The following is a 19,852-nucleotide window of genomic DNA, read 5'->3' as shown; positions in this document are numbered from 1 at the left end:
AAAATGGTTCCTTGGGCCCTATCTTTGAATTCCTCTCCTTTCCGATTACCCTTCTCTGGGTATCTTTTCAAAGCAGTGACAAATCCTATCTCAGCCGAAGCCCAAACTGCTGTGTCCAGCTTCAGGGAACAAGCAAACCTGACCACAGAGTTCAGCCGCAACTCTACGAAGTAACAACACCCTGCAACCAAAAGGCATCCCGAGTTGCTGCCGGGGAGCAGCACTGGCTTAACAGAATGGTGCGGTCAGACGGTCTTATCCTTGGCGGACCAGAGTCCCTTCTCTGAGAACAGGTGCTGAAGGCCCCTTGGTGGGGCTGGTCATCGTGGTCAGAGACAGACTCAGTCTCCTTTCCTAGACCCACCTTTCAGACTGCTTTACTCACTATCTGCCGGCTGTTCTCAACTGTTCCTCCTCTCTCGTTTCAAGCGCATGACCGGATTACTCTTTCTTGCTTCCTTTGAAGTTAGACGTGACCATGTGACTTGTTCTGGCCAATGAAATGAGAGCAGAAACAACTGGTGCGTCACACCCGGGCAGAAGCTTGAAGGGTCCGCGCTGGGGCTGTTTCAGAAGCACGTACGGATATGGAGTCATCAGGGTGGGGAGTGCACCCCGCCAGCCTCTGACGGAGAAGTACTGTAAGTGAGCCATCGGCTCAGCTGTGTAAGCCACTGGGACTTAGGGCCTTTTCGTCATTACAGCACAGCCTCACCTAACTTGACTGCACAGGATCTTTCCAAAGGTCACTGATTTTCCTCTGGCCCTTATGATTTTTGTTGTATTCGGAAACCTCCCATACTAATATTAAACATTTTTCTTACATCGACACACTTATTTTTATTTAGATTTATTTTAGAAGGAAATGTTATTACTACCAAGTGAAACACCAGTATCTTAAGTAGAAAGCGATGGGAAAATACATGGAATGATATAAACTATTATAACATATCCTGAATTAAATAATACTGTTGCGGGTGAAAGCCTCTGAGCCCTTAGTCTGTTCTTTATATGTTAAAAAAAAAAAAAAAAAAAAAAAAGAGGTCTCTAAGTGCGTGTCAGTCTTTTCGGGCCCAAAAAACTGGCTGAGCCCGTCAGATGTTTGGAAGCGTCTGTATAGAGGCTGAGAGCCCAAATTCTGGAGCCTGACTTTCTGGGCTTGAATTCTGGTTCTGCCATGGACTGGCTGTGTGACCTTTGATGAGTTACTTAATTGCTCTGTGACTATTTTCTAATTGGCAAAATAGGGATGATAATGATATGTACTCATTAGGAGGCTGTGGGGATTAATCATGCTAATTACAGACAGGACTTAGAACTGTTTCTGGCAGGCAGTGAGTTCTGCATAGGTGTGAGCCATAAAATAATGGCAGGATCAAGATCCACATGAATTTGGAGAAATGTTTTTTTTTTTTGTTTTTTTTTTTTTTAGAGAGCCTGCATGAGCAAGGGAGGGGAAGAGAGAGAGGGAGACACAGAGTCCGAAGCAGGCTCTGTGCTGTACAGAGCCAGACATGGGACTCGAACTCACAAACTGTGAGATCATGACCTGAGCCGAAATCAAGAGTCAGACACTTAACTGACTGAGCCACCACGCGACCCTGGAGAAATGTTTGAACTCGATGAAGAGGAATGAGAAATCCTCCATACTGGTTAAAAATAAACCACCTGGACAGTGTGCTGGAGAGAGCTGCCTTAGTGGCAGGTGACGTGACTAAGTTCTAGAGGTTTTATTTGGTAGCAGCTGCACACACCTCTAACCTGATTTTGTGTGACATCAGGAAGGATGTAGTGCTCGGGTCAAAGGAGCTAAGACATCCTCTGCATTCTACCCTTAAGGGACCATGCATATGACACCAAAAGCAAAGAAAACAAAAATAAACAGGTGGGACTACATGAAACCAAAAAAAGCTTCTGTACAAAAAGGGAAACCATCAACAACATGAGAAGGCACCTGGAACAGGAGAAAATGTTTGCAAAGTCTATATCTGATAAGGAATTAATATCCAAAATATATAAAGAATTCCTGTGTCATAGGATGGGACAGGATGCGAAAACCATGTCCTTTGAAGACTAAAGAACCAAAGGAGTTCTGGGCTGGCTGTTGGGGATGAGGAGAGGGGCAATGTAGCAGAATGGTCAAGGCCACTGCCTTCCATGTATCAATGCTACTATTTACATAACTGACCTCGTGAAAATTATAAGCTCTTCAAGCCTTATTTGCTTCATCTGCAAAATAGGAATCAATAATAGGACTTGTTAATCAATTGCTTTGTGGAGCAAATGTGATAAACCTTATAACCTGGCAGATAGTTGCCTATCGTGTAGTTGTGTTACTTAAGTCAAAGTACTTTATGTTGGAAAAGATGCTTCTCTCTTCTCATAGCCCCAGAAAACAAAGCAGGACCAACAGACGAATGCTACAAGGAGAAAGGTTTGTGTCCAGAATTAGGATTTTTCTACCAGATACGATAGTTCTAGCAGGAGAAAAGCTGCTTTATTAAGTAGTGAGCGTCTTGTCATTGGAAGCATCAAGCCCAAGCTAATTGACTACCTGTCAGGAAGTGCATCTATCCTGGATATTGGGAAGTACTACCTATCCTGGAAAGGATCCCAGTAATCAGTCAAAGGTTGAATCAAAGTAGCATCTCTCAGGTGCAGAAGTCTTAACTAAAATTCGATCAAAACCAAACTCATGTTGGAAAAACTGGGTCTCCCCATGCAACGAATGAAACTGGACTCCTAGCTTACACCATATATAAAAATTAACACAGAATTGATTAAGACCTCAACATAAGAGCTAAAATTATGAAACTCTTAGAAGAAAACATAGGAGAAAATATTCACAACACTGGATCTAGCAGTGATTTCTTGGGATACGACACCAAAAGCACAGGAAACAAAAGAAAAAATTGATTGACTGGACTACATTGCAATTAAAAACTTTTGTGCACCAAAGAACACTATGAATGGAGTGAGAGAGTAATCCGTGGAACGGGAGAAGATCGTTGTAAATCACATAGCCGGTAAGGGGTTCATATCCAGAGTATATAAATTCCTGCAACTCAACAACAATAACAAAACCAGATTTTAAAATGGGCAAAGGATGTGAATAGACATTTCTTCAAAGAAAATATATGAATGACCAAGAAGCACATGAAAAGATGCTCCATATCACTAATCATGAGTGAAATGCTAATCAGTGCAAAACCACAATGAGATACCACTTCATACCTGTTAGAATGGGTAGGATAAAAAACAACAAACAGATCATAACAAGCGTTGGTGGGTATATGGAGAAATCAGAACCCTTTCAAACTGCCAGTGGGAATATAAAATAATGCAGCTACTATGGAGGGCAGTCTGGCAATTCCTTAGAAAAAATTGAAACTAGAATTACCATTTGATTCAACAATTTCACTTCTGGGTATATACCCAAAGGCATGGAAAGCATGGTCTGGAAGACATGTTTGACACTCATTTCATAGCCAGCGTTATTCACAACAGCCAAAAGGTAGAAGCAACCCAACCATCAAGCGACAGATAAACAGGAAAACAGGAAAAATCACATGTGATATATACATATAATGGAATATTATTCAGCTTTTTTTTTTTTTTAAGTTTATGTATTTATTTTGAGAGAGAGAGCAGGGAGGGGCAGAGAGAGAGAGAATCCCAAGAAGGCTTGAGAAAGTTATTTTGAGAGGGGAGGGGCAGAGAGAGAGAGAGGGAGGGAAAGAGAGAAGTGGGGCTCACCTGAAGTGGGGCTTGAGCTTGCCCAATGTCAGACACAAACTCATGAACTGTGAGATTGTGACCTGAGCCCAAGTCAGATGCTTAAGGACTGAGCCACCCAGGCACCCTGGGGACTTTTTTAAAATTAAACTTTTAATTTTGGTATAAATGTGGATTCACTCACCTGGGTTTTAAAAATATTTTTTTTTTAATGTGGCTACTAGAGGTAGAAAAGCAGAACAACATACAGAGCCTAGGAACAGGTCTACATATATTTGAAAATGAGAGACAAAAGGAAATTGCACTGCATGTCAATGGAGAAAGGATGTCCTGGTCAAAAATGGTTCAGGGCCAATTGGTTCTCCGTATGAAGGAAAATAGAATGGCATCTATTTTGTACCGCACATAAAAATCGGTTCCTATGGGGGCCCCCGGGCGGCTCAGTTGGTCAAGTGTCTGACTCTTGATTTCAGCTCAGGTCACGATCTCATGGTTCATGAGTTCAAGCCCCCTGTGGGGCTCTGCGCGAACAGTGCAGAGCCTGCTTGGGATTCTCCCTCTCTCTCTGTGCCTCCCTTGCTTGTGCATGCACGTGCGTTTTTTTTTTCCTCTCTCTCAAAAATAAATAAACTTTAAAAAATCAATTTCTATGAATAAACACCTAAATATGAAAAACAAAACTTTAAAACTTGAAGAAAACAGTACGTATCATATCTTTACAATCGCAGGGCACTGCGGGATTTTATGGACAAGATACAATAAGCACAAGCCATAAAGGAAAAGATTAGTAAATTTAACAACCTGATTTATAATTTAACCAGAACGTAACTACCGTGTAACTGTAAACTTCTGTACAACAAAAGAGGCTCTAAAGGAAGTGAAAAGACAAGCTGGGTCTAATCAAAGATATTCTTGGCTAATAGAACTGAAAAAGGATTTGGATCAGGAAGAAATAGTTCCTGGGGCGCCTGGCTGGCTCAGTCTGTAAAGCACGTCAGTCTCGGGGTTGTGAGGTGGAGCCTCTCGTTGGGCATATAGATTACTTAAAAATAAAATCTTAAAAAAAAAATAGAAGAAATAGTTCCTTCAAATGATAAGAAAAGGTAAATAATGTAACCGAAAAACGGGCAAAGGATGTGAACAAGTACCCTGACAGTTCAAAGTCAAAGGGCAAAAGAGCATTTCCCTCTAGTAGTAGGGGAAATACAAGTTCTTATTTCACATCCATCATCTTTTGGGGTGCTCCTGAAACGCTGCTGACCGACGTGGCAGTTGGGGGGCAAGATGGAGCGACTTACCAATGTCTCATCACAGTGGAGATGTCCACTGCCTGAGCTCCAGAAATTCCACTCCTACGTGTTATCCTAGAGAAGCTCGCAGCCACAGGCATAAGGATGTTCTTTGTGGCCCTGTTTAAGATAGTGAGAAACTGGAAACAACTCCACTGTCAAAAACCAGAATAAGTACACTTGGGACATTCAGACACAGCACTTTCAATGAGTGACCTCTAGTCCTGCTTGTATCTGCATGGGAAGATCCAAATAGCTCCTATATGAGTGAACAAAAGAAGGTTGCTCAGGGAAACGTATAACATGCCGTTTGAATACGTTTTTCAGATATAAATAACATTATCCATTGTTTACGTAGCCACGTGTAGTAGAAACATAAAAACATGCCTGGTAATGATAAACGGCAAAAGTTGACCACGGTCACCTCCGAGAGGGGTGGCAGGGGGATGGGATTGGGGAGAGGTACAAGGGGGCTTCAACGCTAAGTATAATATCTCACTTTTCATGAAAAAAAAAAAATGAATCCAGTGAAACGATGGTCATGCAGTAAGATTTCACAAAACTGAGTGATGGGTACATCGATGTTCACAATGCTGTTCTCTGTACTTCCCTGTGTGTTTGTAATATTTCCTACTTCACAAGAGAAAAGGAAAGGTATTATGAAAAATTAACTTTCTACACATCAGCAATAGACAATTCAAATGTAATTTTTGGAACTTTTTTTTTTTTAGATGTTTACTTATTTTTGAGAGAGAGAGAGACAGACAGAGTATGAGCAGGGGAGGGGCAGAGAGAGAGGGAGACAGGATCTGAAGCAGGCTCCAGGCTCAGAGTTGTCAGCACAGAGCCCGATGCAGGGTTCGAACTCATGGATAGCGAGATCATGACCTGAGCTGACAGACGCTCAACCAACTGAGCTGCCCAGGTGCCCCTCAGATGTAATTTTTAAAAATCACACTATTTAAAATATCTGAAAAAAAGTATTATTTTTTTTTTTAATCTAGGCATGTATCTAAGCTATAGCATTTCTCTGCTTGGGGAGCAGGGAGAGCTTTACTGGATGTTAATGTTCAAGGGGCTCTGATGAACCACGTGGGCACAATGGAGTTGTCTGTTGAAGACACACTGTCATACGTTAAGGGCTCTGAGAAGTGTTCTGTACTGAAATGTGCACAGCTCTCTTCAACCCAGCATTTTTCAGACATTTAACAGTAGAATCTTTCTTGTCTGAGTGGCCTTGGGAAGGTCTGCCCTAGTGACCTCCACGGTCTGCCTTCCTAGTTTTGCCCGTGCCACTAACTTGCTGTAGACTTTTGGCCAAATCACCTTTCCTCCTGGAGCTTTGGTTTAAGATATTAAATGGGTGTGTGAAGATGAGACTCTTAAGATTTCTTACCTGTTTCCAGATCCAATGCCCCCCGTTGGAGCCCCGTGTTAGGGTGACATTTCCACTTAATTTTAGCCCTCCTCTCTCTGTTAACAAATTTATTATTTTTTAAGCAGGTTCGTGGAAGGAGAATTATGAAAATGCACCAAGGCAAAATAAAAAATGATTAAAATTATCCCATATTGCCACTACGGGCCCTTTTTCAAAGGTATGATGAAAGCAAGCATTTATGGGGCACTTCTGTGCAAAAGCACTGTGCTAGGGTAGGTCTGTTCTTATCCTCATTTCACAGATGAGCAGACTGAGGGGCAGAGAGGTACTGTCACCTATCTAAGGCATGTGGCTTCCATGGCTCTAACCCAAGTCTTCCTGACTCTGCAGCACAAGTTCTCAGCCACTACCAGACAAGGTCGCCCCATGGGAAGGGGGTCTTCATGACCTGCCAAGATTCCTTTTTCTTCCTGCTTCCTGAGTCCTTCAGGGTTCTCTCATCTCCCCAGGGGAGCTGTGGACATTATCTCTTCCAAAAACAAAGTCTGTGCCTTCACTATAGAAGGACCTGTGTCCCTCCCCCAAACCCAGTCTACCTTATCTCTGGAAAAACTATGACTTGCCCTAGAGAAGGGGGAAAAATAAACTCCTCCCCACCCCAGCTCCACCCCCAAAGTCACTGGATTTGGGGTAAATTCAGCAGGCTGGAGACGGAAGAATGGATGTGTAATGAAGTTTCAAATTGACTATTGTTTTATGTGAATGTCTGATAAAGAAAACACAATGGCCGCCAGATGGGGGCTAGGAGGTGAGATTTCCCAGGTGGAGAATTCTAGAAGACAGGCCTGGAGTTCTGGAGCCAGGGTCCTCCAGACAGGCAGGCAACAAGGGTGGGGACACCAGAGATAAATGTAGGCAGGGGAGAAGAGCCAGCCAGGGACACCAGCCCAAGTGGTTTGGCTAGGACTGGTCTAGTCAGCATGGGACATGGAGGCGGGATGAGTTAGCAGTGAACTCGGCCACTCCTATGGCATCCAAAGGGCTAGAACAACACTGTTCAACGGAAATACAATGGAAGCCATGTATGTAACTTTAAATGTTTCAATAGCCACATTAAAAAATGGTACATCTATAAAACAGGAGATTGTTCTCAGAAATAATGAGCTTTTGCTTGGTCAAAGCAATCAGGGGTATCAAACTCAACTGCCCTCAGTGGTATATGGTATATAAGCATATTTCACACTTTGCTGTAGGAAAAACAGTGCAGCAAACAATGTTTTATGTTCACTAGTATAACTTCAGTGTGGGGACATAAAGGAATGGTGGGGACTGCAGCAAGTTAGAGAAAGCACACCCGGTTGAAATTGTTTCAGTGGACTTTTGCCTCGAGGCTATGGGAAATCAGTGTTGCCAGAGCCTCCCATTTTTTGAAAGGGGCAGGAAGTTGGGATTTCTAAAGGTTAGCAGTCAATTCAAATTGTATCAAAAAAATCCAAACTGGCTGGGCTGGATCTCAACCTCTGATCTCCCATGAAACCCTCCACCATGTTTTACAGAGAAGGAAACTGAGGTTCAGAGTGGTTAAATATTTTCCCATCTCCTAACAGAGAACTGTCTCTTCCGGTCATTTCTACTACATCTCCTAATAACCAGCGTTGACTTTTTTCACTATTCTTTTTGAGAATTTACTAGGTGCTGGGTTCTGTGCTGAACATATGATACCATGAAGGAGGTACTGTTTATGATGCCAGATTTAAAGTTTATTTTGAGGGAGGTGAGGAGGGACAGAAAGAGAAAGAGAATCCCAAGCAGGCTCCGTGCTGTCAGTGCAGCGCCTGACGCGGGGCTTGCACTCATGAAACCGCAAGATCGTGAGCTGAGCTGAAACCGAGAATCAGACACTTAACTGACTGAGTCAACCAGATGCCCCATGATGCCAGACTTAGAGAGGGGAAACCAAGGCTCAGAAAAGTGGAATAAATTGCCTGAGGTCACGCTGTGGGGCTTGACCCTGCATCTATTTTGATTCCAAGAGTCTAGATGCTCCCTCTGGCTATGCCTCTCCCACCCTACAGCACAGGAACTCAGAGAGCAAGGAGCCTGGGGGTTTTCACGCGGGGCTCCTCCAAAGGGCCTGGAGCGACAGTTCGGCCAGCTTCCTGCACCTCCACACTTACTGTAAGTGCCTCCATGGTATCCTTCCTGGGAATTGGCTTCTGGGTAAGATTTTGTTTGAAGACACAATGCCACTGCCGTTTTATTTGTTTGTTTAAATTTGGAAACCCTGGACCTGCCCTGGTCCCTTGGTTTACAGAGGAGGAAACTGAGACCCAGAGATGGCAAGTGCCTGAGGTCCCTCTCTGCAAGTCAGGGCCAGAGCAGGGACCAGAATTGGGGCCTGGAGGCCCAGCCTGGGAAGCTGCCCGCTGGGTGTGCCAGGGCCTCCCTCCAGCTCCTCTGGGCTCTGCCCAGGGAAGGGCCAACTGTTCTCTGTCTCACCACAGACTCCGCCCTTCCTCATGCCTGTTTGGATAACTTTTCGACCTGTTCCTTCACAAGTTCTCCCCAAGGTGTGGCTGCCTCTGCTGCTTGTCCCAGGGAATCCTGGGGCCTTGGCCGTGTGGCGGCTCAGGCTTGGCCGGGCCCTCAGTAGACGGTTGTCAAACAGTGGCTGTCTGAGCAGAGGGAGGCCTGTTTACCCAGGGCAGAACCCAGGCAGAGGCTGCAGCTTCCTCCCCATCCCGCTGGCCCATCCAGCCCCTCAGCATACTAACTCAGCTGCCCCTGTCTGAATTTGCTCATTCTACAAATATTTATGGAGCACCTACTGTGTGCCAAGCACTGTTCTACATGCTGAGGATTTAGCAAAAGCAACAAGACACCAGATTCCCTGCTCTCATGGAACTTACATTGTAGTGGAGGAGACAGATGATAAACAGATCAATGAATGCACAATTCCAGAGCTGTAGAAGATAACAGGATTGATAGTGATGAGTGGAGGTGGGGCAGTCTTAGATTTGGGTGGTTCAGGAAGGCTGCTCTAAGTGGAAAACTTTTCAGTTAAGACCCAGACTATGAGAAGAAATCCATTATGGGAAGATCCAGGGAAAAGGATGTTCCAGGCAGAGGGAACAGCAAGTACAAAGGCCCTGGGGCAGGAATATGCTTGACCTTATTGAAGGACAGTTAAAAGGCCACCGTGGCTGAACTAGAGTGAGAAAAAGGGACAAAGACAGGAGAGACCAAAAGAGGGACAGCCAAGAATCAGACTGCATGGGGCCTCTTAGGTTAGGGAAAAGAACTTGGGAGACAGAAAGGTGCTGAAAGGTGTTCAGCAGGGATTTTAAACATGAACCTTAACTCTGCTTTTCCCTTCTGGGGCTTTCTGCCCCAGGGCTCTTGTTTCCACGTACACTTGAACGTGTTTGAAATAGTGTTTATTCTTTTTTCCATTTTAATTTTTTTTTTCAAAATTTTAATCAAAGCTGTATAGGTGCACAGTTGAAAAAAATAAAATACTCTTACCAAGCTAATAATCAGTAATAGTACTTGTCCACCAACTCGTTCCTGAACCTGATTCCCACCATCCAGAGGCAGCTATTTTAGCTAGCTTTCCTCTATATTTCTACCTATCTTGGTTATACTACTACTTCTCAGTTTTTCAGTCTTAGATGTAATGTGTTAACTTGCTAATAGGAAAGATCCTATAGAACTATTTCCCAATTTGGAGATAAGCCTATATTCATCGTTTTAATAACAACGTGGCTATTATTCACAGCTGATGTCATCTGTATATGAACCAAGAGCTTTTCCTGCACGGTCTCAGTTAATCTTCACAATAACCCTGTAAGATACGTGTTGGTCAACATAACAATCCTTTCACTTTATATATGACACTGGTTGTACCTGCAGAGCTATCCTGAGAGGTAAGCAGAACTGGCATTATTAACCCATTTTTCACAAGAACACATGGAGCTCAAAGTGATATAGTTCTGCCCATCACAGTGGGAGTGCAGTGGTTAACATAAAAGTCATCTTCCAGCCAAGATGGAAGGAGCTGGGGTTCCTGTGTGAAGGACATCATACATTTGGGTGTGTTTGTTACACCAGCCAGCATCGCTCTTACTAACGCAATGCCTGGGTTTGAATCCTAGCTCTGCCTCTTTAAGTCTGTGTGGTTTGGGGTAAGTTACCTTTCTGAGCCTTTGTTACCTCTTCTGAGAAATGGGTATGATGGCAGTACCTACCTACCTCAATAGGCAGTTGTAAGAATTAAAGGAAGTGATTTTTACATATTGTTTAGAATGGTGCCTGGTCCATAGTAAGTACTATAGACTATCAAATAAATCAGAGCTAGAATATGAATGAGCCGGAACCCATATCTGGGGCCATGTGATGCCAAGTTCAGTATCTGACCCCAAAGTCCTAGGCATTTTTATTTCTCTTTGCAATCTTTACCATATCTACCTGTTACCTGTACTTTATTTACCTGTAATTATTTACTTGATCTTTTTCTTTCTTTTGATGAGTATCTTAATTTTTAAAAGTATATTTTATATTAATGCTTTAATATAAATGCTAGTTATAATATAAACGCTAGTTATAAAATTTTCTAACACACAGTAATATAAACTTAACAAGATTTTAAAATGTTTGTCCATGTACTACCTAAAATCAGCCCCTGTGCCCTGTGGGTACACCTAAGGAAAAGTACACTATTTTTAAGTCTATAAAGAACCTTTGGGAACATTCTGTCCAGTGGCATTTGAACCATTTTGACCATGACCCTCTATACAGGGTGGTAGTCAAAACAGGGACTCTGAAGCCTGACTACCTGGGTTGGAAACTCAGCATCGCCTCTTAATGCCTGTGTCACTTTCACTGAGTGACTGGACCTCTCTGTGCCTCCATTTCCTCATCTGTAAAATGGGAATGACATTAATAGCATCTACTTCACAGGGTCATTGTGAAGAGAAGGAGTTAATATGGGTAAAGCCCTAGAAAGTACTTTATAAAAGTTTGTTATTATCACAACCTTACACACGGATCCATAAACATATATAAATGAAACAAAGTGTTCACACATGCAAAATTTACTCTTGCTACAGGAGATATAGTAGGATGTTTTCTATTATATTTTACTTCATTTTTTAAAATGTGGCCATCTTTGTGAAATTTCACTAATCTGTTTGTGATTAATAATTCATGTTCTTTTCTGTAGGAAACGCTATACTTCAAGGAAAATTTTTGTTTGTTTATGTAATCTCTACACCTAACATGGGGCTCAAATTCACAACCTTGAGATCAAGAGTCACATGCGCCCCTGAGTGAGCTAGCTGAGTGCCCCTAAAAATACTTTTTTAAATAGTACATTTTTATTAAAAGAAAAGGCAAGAAATGAAAGTGAAAGAATGAGCTAATTGTGTGAACAGCAAATGTGCTGAAATTATTTTGTCCAGCATAGTGAGGGGACATTAACAGACTTGGGATCCCTAACAGCTTGGACACGCTGATCTATAATTTCTAATGAAGGCTGTTGAATTAAACTCTAGGAATAATGTATCTGCTTAAAATAAAAAAATATCTGCTTCAAAGTCTTTGAAAGAGTCAGTAAACTAAAACCTCTTGGTCAAATCTGGCCCACTGCCTATTTTTGTAAATAAAGTTTTATTGGAACACAGCCACATTCATTCATTTACATGTTGCCTATGGCTACTTACATGCAGCCAGGGTCCTATAACAGCAGAGCTGAGTACTTGCCACAGTTCCTGACCTGTGAAGCCCCAAACATTTCCCATCTGGCCTTTTACAGAAAAAGTTGGCCGATTCCTGTATTAAAGTTACAATTCAAAGCCCTGAAGCTTAAATTAAATCTTATTCTATTTCTATCTTGTTCTATTCTGTTCATAACTCTGGCAAACTTTAACAGTTATATTTCCCCCAACATTGTACTTTGAAAAACGTCAAACCCACTAAAGATTGAAAGAATAGTACAGTGAACATGGACATATCCTTCACTGAGTCACCAGTTGGTAGGTAGCATTCTGTCACATTTACTGCATCACTATCTGTGTATCTGCGTATTTTTTATTGAAATATTTGATGTTAAAAATTGTATATTCACATTTGTGATACATATATGACTGTGTGTGCATGTACATGTGTGTGCACGTGTGTGTGTGTGTGTGTGTGTGCATGACCCCAAGCCAGAGGTGGCCAGCTGTGTAGCAATAAATTCATGTTCCCCCTTCCATAGTTTATAGAGCTATTCCTGGAAAACAGCTGGCCTACTAGGGACCACACAACCCAGATTCCTCTGCGTTTGGCCAAAGTCATGTGACTAATTCTGGCCAATGGAATGTGAGCAGAAATGATAAATGTCATTCTGAGTCAGGGTCACTTCTGGGATCCCTGGATGACTATGTGACAGAGGCAAATAAACTTCTCACTTACGTTTTGGGTTTGTTACGTCAGCTAGTGCTGCCCTAAATAATAAACCCAATAAGTTGCATGAGCCTTTAATGGGTCAGGATCGCAGCTTGAAACACACTGGTTCTCTGGCTTTCCAAAAATTTATGAACCATAAATTTTCCTTTCATCACATGTTTCATTCAAAGTCAACATGGAGCTTCTCTGGTTGAACCAGAGGTTGTGGCTGGGGGAGGCTAGGAGCCCGGTTCATTTGAACACCCACATTGGCCTCAAAAGTGAACCCTGAGACATCCTTCTGGACTCCTAGGGCTCCAGTGAATAATGTATGATGACCCCTGAATAAGGAACATGCCTCCTTTTCTCAGAAGAGGAGGCAGAGACCCAACAGAAGGACTTGAGTGGGATCACAAAAAGCTGGCTGGGGCCAGAGCCATTTCCCATGTCTGTGGCAAGGACGGGTCTGTGCCCACCATTTCCACGCCTCCCATCTGCTCCCACAGGCCTGTGTGCATGATCTGAGCCCCCAAGAGCATACCCCCCTGACAGGCTCCAGAGGGTACGTGAAGGCTTGGAACTAAGCTTCGTTCTGACTCTCCACCCAGACAATTACATCCTGGAATGACCAGTTACATATCCCTCATTCATTTCAGTTTGTCTCACAGCAGCTAAAAGATGCCTAACACACAGTAAGCATTCCGTCCCTTTCACGTAGTGGGTATATACTCTGCAGATATTATGATAATAATTAAAATTTATACAGCACTTTCTATGAGCCAGACACTCCCCCCCCATTCCACATATAAACCTCCTGTGATTCTCACAGCAACCCTAGTAGGTTGAGGGTCTGACTCTTGATTTCGGCTCAGGTCATGATCTCAGGGTCATGGGATCAAGTCCCACATCAAGATCTGTCTGAGAGTGGATCCTGCTTGAGATTCTCTCTCTCTCTCTCTCTCTCTCTCTCTCCCCCCTGCTCCCCAACTCACGGTCTCTCTCTAAAAAGTAAAGTTAGTGGCGCCTGGATGGCTCAGTCAGTTAAGCATCTCACTTCGGTCAGGTCATGATTTCGCAGTTTGTGAGTTCGAGCCCCGCACTAGGCTCTGTGCTGACAGCTCAGAGCCCGGAACCTGCCTCAGATTCTGTGTCTCCCTCTCTCTGCTCCTCCCCTGCTCATGCTCTCTCTCTCTGTCTCTCAATAATAAATAAATAAATGTTAAAAAAATTTTTTTAAGTTAAAAAAAATGAATACATAGATGTAAAAAAATAAATAAAAGGAAGAAAGCACTTCAAGTAACCAGAGTCCAGCCTGTTACATAGGAAGGGCTTAAATGGGGACAGATGTCTTTCTTCTTCCCAGGCCCACCCTCATGCAAAAGGAGTGTGAGTCAAAAAGAAAGGGAAGGCATAGTTCCTGCACGTAAGCATCTCAGAATCTTTCATGAAACAATTAGAGAAGTCCCAGAATACTTTCAGAGAAGGGACTGAGCTGCAGTCAAGTGCTAGTAAAATCTGTACAGATTAGGCCCGGCTCTAGGCCTTTGCATATGGTGTCCCCTCCCCTCTCTTCTCCTGGTTGATTCCTACTAAACCTCTGGGTTTTAGCTTCGATATCAGTCCACTCCTCCACGGTCAGGAGGTCCCTGATCTCTTGCCCTCCTCCTAAGTTCCTTTGTGTCCCCATCATGCCCTATCCATCCATATCCTGGCACTCTGTTTTCATTGTGGCTGGGCTGTCTGTCTTCCCCACCCGACTGGGTGCTCTCCAAGATCTGAAGCCACGTTTTATTCTCTTCCATTCCCCCAGTGCCTAACAGAATGCTTTATTTTCCATAGGTCCTCAGTAGAGGTTTGTTGAAAAAGTGAATAAGTGAACAGTGACAGTGAATGCAGGAGCCTCCTGTGTAAAGACAGGACCCATTCTGGGTACCCATATCCTCCCTTTATAAAATGGCACAAAATAAGACAATGGTTTTCTATGCTGGATCGCAAATCACGTAAGGACTTAGTAAAAAATTAAAGATTCTTGGAACTCATCCCAGGAGATCCTGATTCACCAGGTCTGGGGTGGGGCCCCAAAATATGTCGTTGATAAGGAGGTTTTCTATATGCAGTCAGGTTTGTGAACCAGTGAACCATAGAGGCTGAAATTAAATTGAGGTGAAATGGGAAAAGATGTGGAGAGGTGAGAAAAGGGAAAACGATGGGGGAGACTCTACATAGGGAAACAGCCGTGCCTGACATCCGACACAGTCCTACAGTTGGCCAGCCTCTGGCATCCTACCCAACTTTGGGCCCATCAGCCCTTCGAGGAAATGAAGCATCTTCTAGTTTATGATACTTTTCTCCTTCCTTACCTCATCGAATCCTTACGACAACCAACTTTATTTGATGGAGGAAGAAATTCAGAATCAGATGGCGAAGGAAAGTGTCAACCACTTATACAGTTTTCAGTGGGAGTGCCATTTAACCAAACTGCCCCCGACAACAGCCTCTGATCCGGCCTGAGGCTCATGTCGTTGGCCTAATTGAGGTTTGTCGACCAGTGGCCAAAGCGCCCAGTCTCCTTACTTGTTCTGTCCTCAGCACTTGCAGATTCTGCTAGCCCAGCCCAGCCCAGCCTATATCATCCATCCAAACACGAATCCATCTGTGCATCCACCCACACACCCAGCTAACCAATTGCTTATTCATCCACTTATCACATTCATCTACATATCTCTCCACCGTCCCATCCATCTACTTACCCATTTATCCATCATCCACCATACCCACCCATCCACTCACCCACCCAGACATCCATTCATTCATCCATCCATTTTCTGATTCATTCATTCATTCATTCATTCATTCAATAAACCTCCCTCAAAGTCAATATAGGTCCAAGTCCTAGCGTATCCTAGAATAAAACAACAAAGATCATACAAATACAGACCTTGCCCTCAAGGAGATTTGAAATGCTTACAAAAATGACAAACTTCCAAAGGACCAAGACAGATAATTAAGGGAAGCTAAGGGGAACTTGTGAAAAGGAAAAGCATAGGAAAGGGTAAGAAAAGAATGAAGCCAGAAATCTGGGTAGCATACAGATAAGCACACAATAGCATCTTATCCTCATAATTGCTAAGGGCAGCTCCAGATTTGCCTCTGAGCTAGACCCTGGCACCCGAAGCAAATAACCACAGCAGAAAAGTCACAGGATATTCAGTTGTGGCAGACATCATGCAGAAGCTATCCCTGCTTCCTTATACCACAGTAGTGTTATATGTGTCCAGGGCACATCGAGAAACGTCTGGAGACATGTTTGGTTGGCACAGCTGATGGGGGAAGAATGCTCCTGGCATCTGATGAGTCAAAGTCTGGAAAGCTGCTAAATATCCTACAACGCACAGGACAGCCGCCACAATAAAGAATCATCTGAGCCAAAATGTCAATAGTGCTGAAGCTGAGAGACCCTCTTATGAGAGAACCCTGATTTTGTTTGGAACAGCATCGTGCTAGACCTCAAGAAAACAGTATCATTGGTCGAAGCCAGTCTTGGCTTTCCCATTTCTTTCCACTAGACCCTTGAATTCCCAGCTTTCCTTGAACCAGGGAAGTCTCCTGGGAGGTTTCTGGGGAAATTTTGCTTTTTGATAAAAGAAACAAGTACTTCAAGGACTATCCCTTCCAGCTTCAGGAGCTTGAGGGCAGACGTGATGCCCGCACCATGCCAGCCACGTTGGGTCTGCACGGTGAGCATGGAGAGAGACAGAAAGGTAGAGCATGGGTCTGGCTGACCTTGTTGACGGTTGTCATAGGGTTGTTTCTTAAAACCTCCCTCAGTTCATGCATCCAACAGATGCTTACTGAGCATTTATTCTGTGCCAGTCGCTGTGTGAGACGTGCAAGGCTCGCAGAGTTTATAGTCGAGTGGGGGATACAGAGGCCACAACGCACACCAATGCTGTCTGATCAGAGTCATGATGAGAGCTACAAACCAGAAGCCAGTGTGCCATGAGTGTGTCGCAAGTCCAGGGGAAGGTCAAGTACACCCAGCATCACCCCACCAAAGATCAGCTCCCTAAAGACTGTCCTCCTGGGGTTCAAAGATGTGAGACGGCAGCTGACATTTACTGCATGGTTGCCTTGTGTCAGGCACGACGCTGAGCTCTTGTGTATTAACTCACGTGTGTTAACTCATGTTATCCTCTCCACAGCCTTGCCTGCCATTGCCCCTCCTGAGGCTCTGCTGTGGACCTCATCCCTTCCCCTACAGCTTACCTCTGCGGTTGCAGCCTTTGGTGGGGGGTTAGTATTATCCTGATTACAGAGCCTAGGAAAAGGGGTTCTCCTCAAAACACTCATTTCTTTTTTCAGAAGGTGCATTTTCCCTAGAGCTTCCTAGTTCATTCAACATGTGGGGCTCAGAGAGGGATAGGCCACACAGCTTTGAAAAATAAAGGAGGGGGCAGATCCAGGATGCTAACCCAGATTTACTTTATCTCGAAAGCAAGGTCTTTTAGCCACCATCACACACACACACACACACACACACACACACAAACAAATGCCCAGCTGTCCCAGGACAGCAATGTTCTTTTGTTGATGCTTGCTACAAATCTGGCCATAGGAGCTCTCCTTTCTCTGCCCAGCCCAGATCTGTAGCTTAGTCAAGAGAGTCACAAATGGACTGAAGTCAGATGATTTTTTTTTTTTTTTAAACAATCCTGAGCTCTAGTTTTCTCTTCTATCCTCGGAGATAACAATATTATTATCTGGAACAGCTGTTGTAGGAATTAAAGTAATAGGCATAGAACATCCATCCATCCAACCATCTATCCATCCAACCATCCAACAAATGTGTGTTGAACACTTGCTTTGTGGTGAGCACTGCGTACAGGTCGGGATGAAAGGGCATGAGGCCACCCTACAAAGTACATAGACCTGGAATACGTGAGAGGCTGTCAGGTTATATTATTATAGTACTCCCCTGGGAGAAATGTGGGGGGCCTTCTGTTCATCCCTAGCCTTGGCTTGTGGCCTGGGGCTCTCCTTCCACAGCAGCTGACTATCTGGTCCCTATGCAAGACACAGAATTGTTCTGGCTACAGGGTCAACCAAGTCTTATAATTGTGTTTCAACCTTGGATGGAGCACCTAAGACATGCCTAGCCCTTCAACTATGCTATCTCCTCTCACTGCACCACCCTCTGTGAGATAGGTCCATTTTCCAGGTGAGGAAATAGATTCAGAGAGGGGAAGTAACTTGCCCAAGGTCATACAGCTGGTATACGGGATGGATCCCCAGGCTATTTTGGGTTCCTTAGCCTCTGCTCCTTCCACTATAGCACAAACTTCTGTTTGGTGGTGGGTCAAAGAAAGATCCCAGTGGACCAGTCAGGAGACCAGTCCTTGATTCCTTGAGGCCATCTGTCCTCAGCTAATGACAATATTAAACAATATTTGTTGAGTCCTTATCATGTGCCTGGTGCCTAGGGCTTACACCCTTGGTCTCCTTTAGTCCTCTATGAGGGCCTGTAAGACATCCTATCTCCACTTGAAAGAGAAGGCAACTGAGGCACAGAAATGTTGAATAATTTGTCTAAAGTCACAGAACTAGAGCCTGGATTCCAGAGGCCAAACACTATGTGTGTTTGTGTGATTTAAATCTCTTAACAAAACGCACCTAATTTTTAAAAATCCAAAATGTGCAAGAAAAGGTTAAAAAAAAATTGATTGAACCTCCCTCCTCAGAAACACAACTCTGTTACCAGTCTCTTCCTGTCTGTCTACTGGCTTTCTATGCAAATACAAACGTGTGTGTACATATACATGCGAATATCCGTTCTGTTATCAGAAATGTAAAATGCTACACACAGTGCTTCAGTTTGTTTTTTTCACTTAGTGTAACCTGGAGGTCCTTCCCTATCTGCAAACAGATCTGCATTTTTGCTCCCTCAACAATGGGCTAGCATTCCTTGCTAAAGATGCATCACGCTGTGTTTACCCATCCTCTACGTTTGCTGCGTTACCTCCAGTATGGAGTCACCCCAGCCACAGAGCCCAAGCTTTCACCTTTCAGTGACACGTTCTTCCCTGGCCTTGCACCTAAGTTTCATACATCTAGCAAGAGACCATTCTTTTCCGACGCCCCACGCCCCACGCTGTGTTGCTCGACTTGGCTTCCCTTTGGTGAATTATCCAGAGCTCATCAGAGCGGCCTGCCCCGCCCTCCCCCGGGGTCCCATCCGCCTAGACCGTGAGCCAGCTCTGTGCTAGGCCCAGCAAGGCTCCGGTCGGCTTCCACTCGTCCCTGGCAAATGGGTTGGTATTTCCAGCCCCGCCCTCTGTGGAATTTTGGAAAGACCCTTGGGACACGTGCCCAGGAAAGCAGTCTCTCTTGGCCGAGGCGAAAGGAACAAGCCCCTGCGGGGGGGCTCCTACGGCCCCTCCCAGCCCTTCCCAGACCAAATCTGCCATGCCTCTGGGACGTTAGCGAAGCAAGCCACATGCATCCCCTGAGGTTCCTGCCATTCTGGAGGAGACCCTAGAGAGTCGTTGCGTTCCTCGGAAACACATAATGGGGCGTCCCATGGCCTCCCAAACTTGACCACGGTCCTGCCCTGTCCAGTCCTCCCCCCACCCGACCCTTGGTCCCACTCACCATAGGGACTCTCCACTGGAGCCCCAAGGGGCGCGTTCACACTGACCATGGCCGAGCCCACCCAGCCAGAGACGCGGGGGCATGGAGGAGCCGGGCCCCACACACAGCGGCAGCAGGGCCACCGGGAGCCAGTCCACCAGGAAGGCAGTGAGTACAGCCAGCTGCCACCGCCTGGTTATCTTATTGATTCTTCTAATCACCCAAGGTGGGTGGATATGTTAAAGAGTAACCAGTCACTTAGGGAACCTGCGGCTGAGGACTGTCACTGTTACCATGGCAATGGCAACCTGGCCAGATCCGAGGTCCACTTGGGCCCCAGTCCTGCTCTCTGGGGTTGGGGGGCACCTGGAGCCAGATGTAGGGGACATCAGCCCCT

The 19,852-nt window shown here is 44.6% G+C and overlaps 1 protein-coding gene across 1 annotated transcript in view; it reads right to left on the bottom strand.

Moving 5' to 3' along the window:
- Positions 1 to 19,852, bottom strand: part of HNF4A (hepatocyte nuclear factor 4 alpha) — a 59,336-nt gene extending 39,484 nt beyond the window's left edge. The window contains exon 1 of the mRNA XM_060618549.3: positions 19,477 to 19,852. Within this exon, the coding sequence (XP_060474532.1) occupies positions 19,477 to 19,525 (49 nt within the window). The 5' untranslated portion in view covers positions 19,526 to 19,852. The remainder of the gene's footprint in view (positions 1 to 19,476) is intronic.

The sequence above is a fragment of the Panthera onca genome, chromosome A3 (assembly GCF_046562875.1).
Source record: "Panthera onca isolate mPanOnc1 chromosome A3, mPanOnc1 haplotype 2, whole genome shotgun sequence".
Classification (NCBI taxonomy): domain Eukaryota; kingdom Metazoa; phylum Chordata; class Mammalia; order Carnivora; family Felidae; genus Panthera; species Panthera onca.
This window is presented reverse-complemented; position numbering and strand designations above follow the sequence as displayed.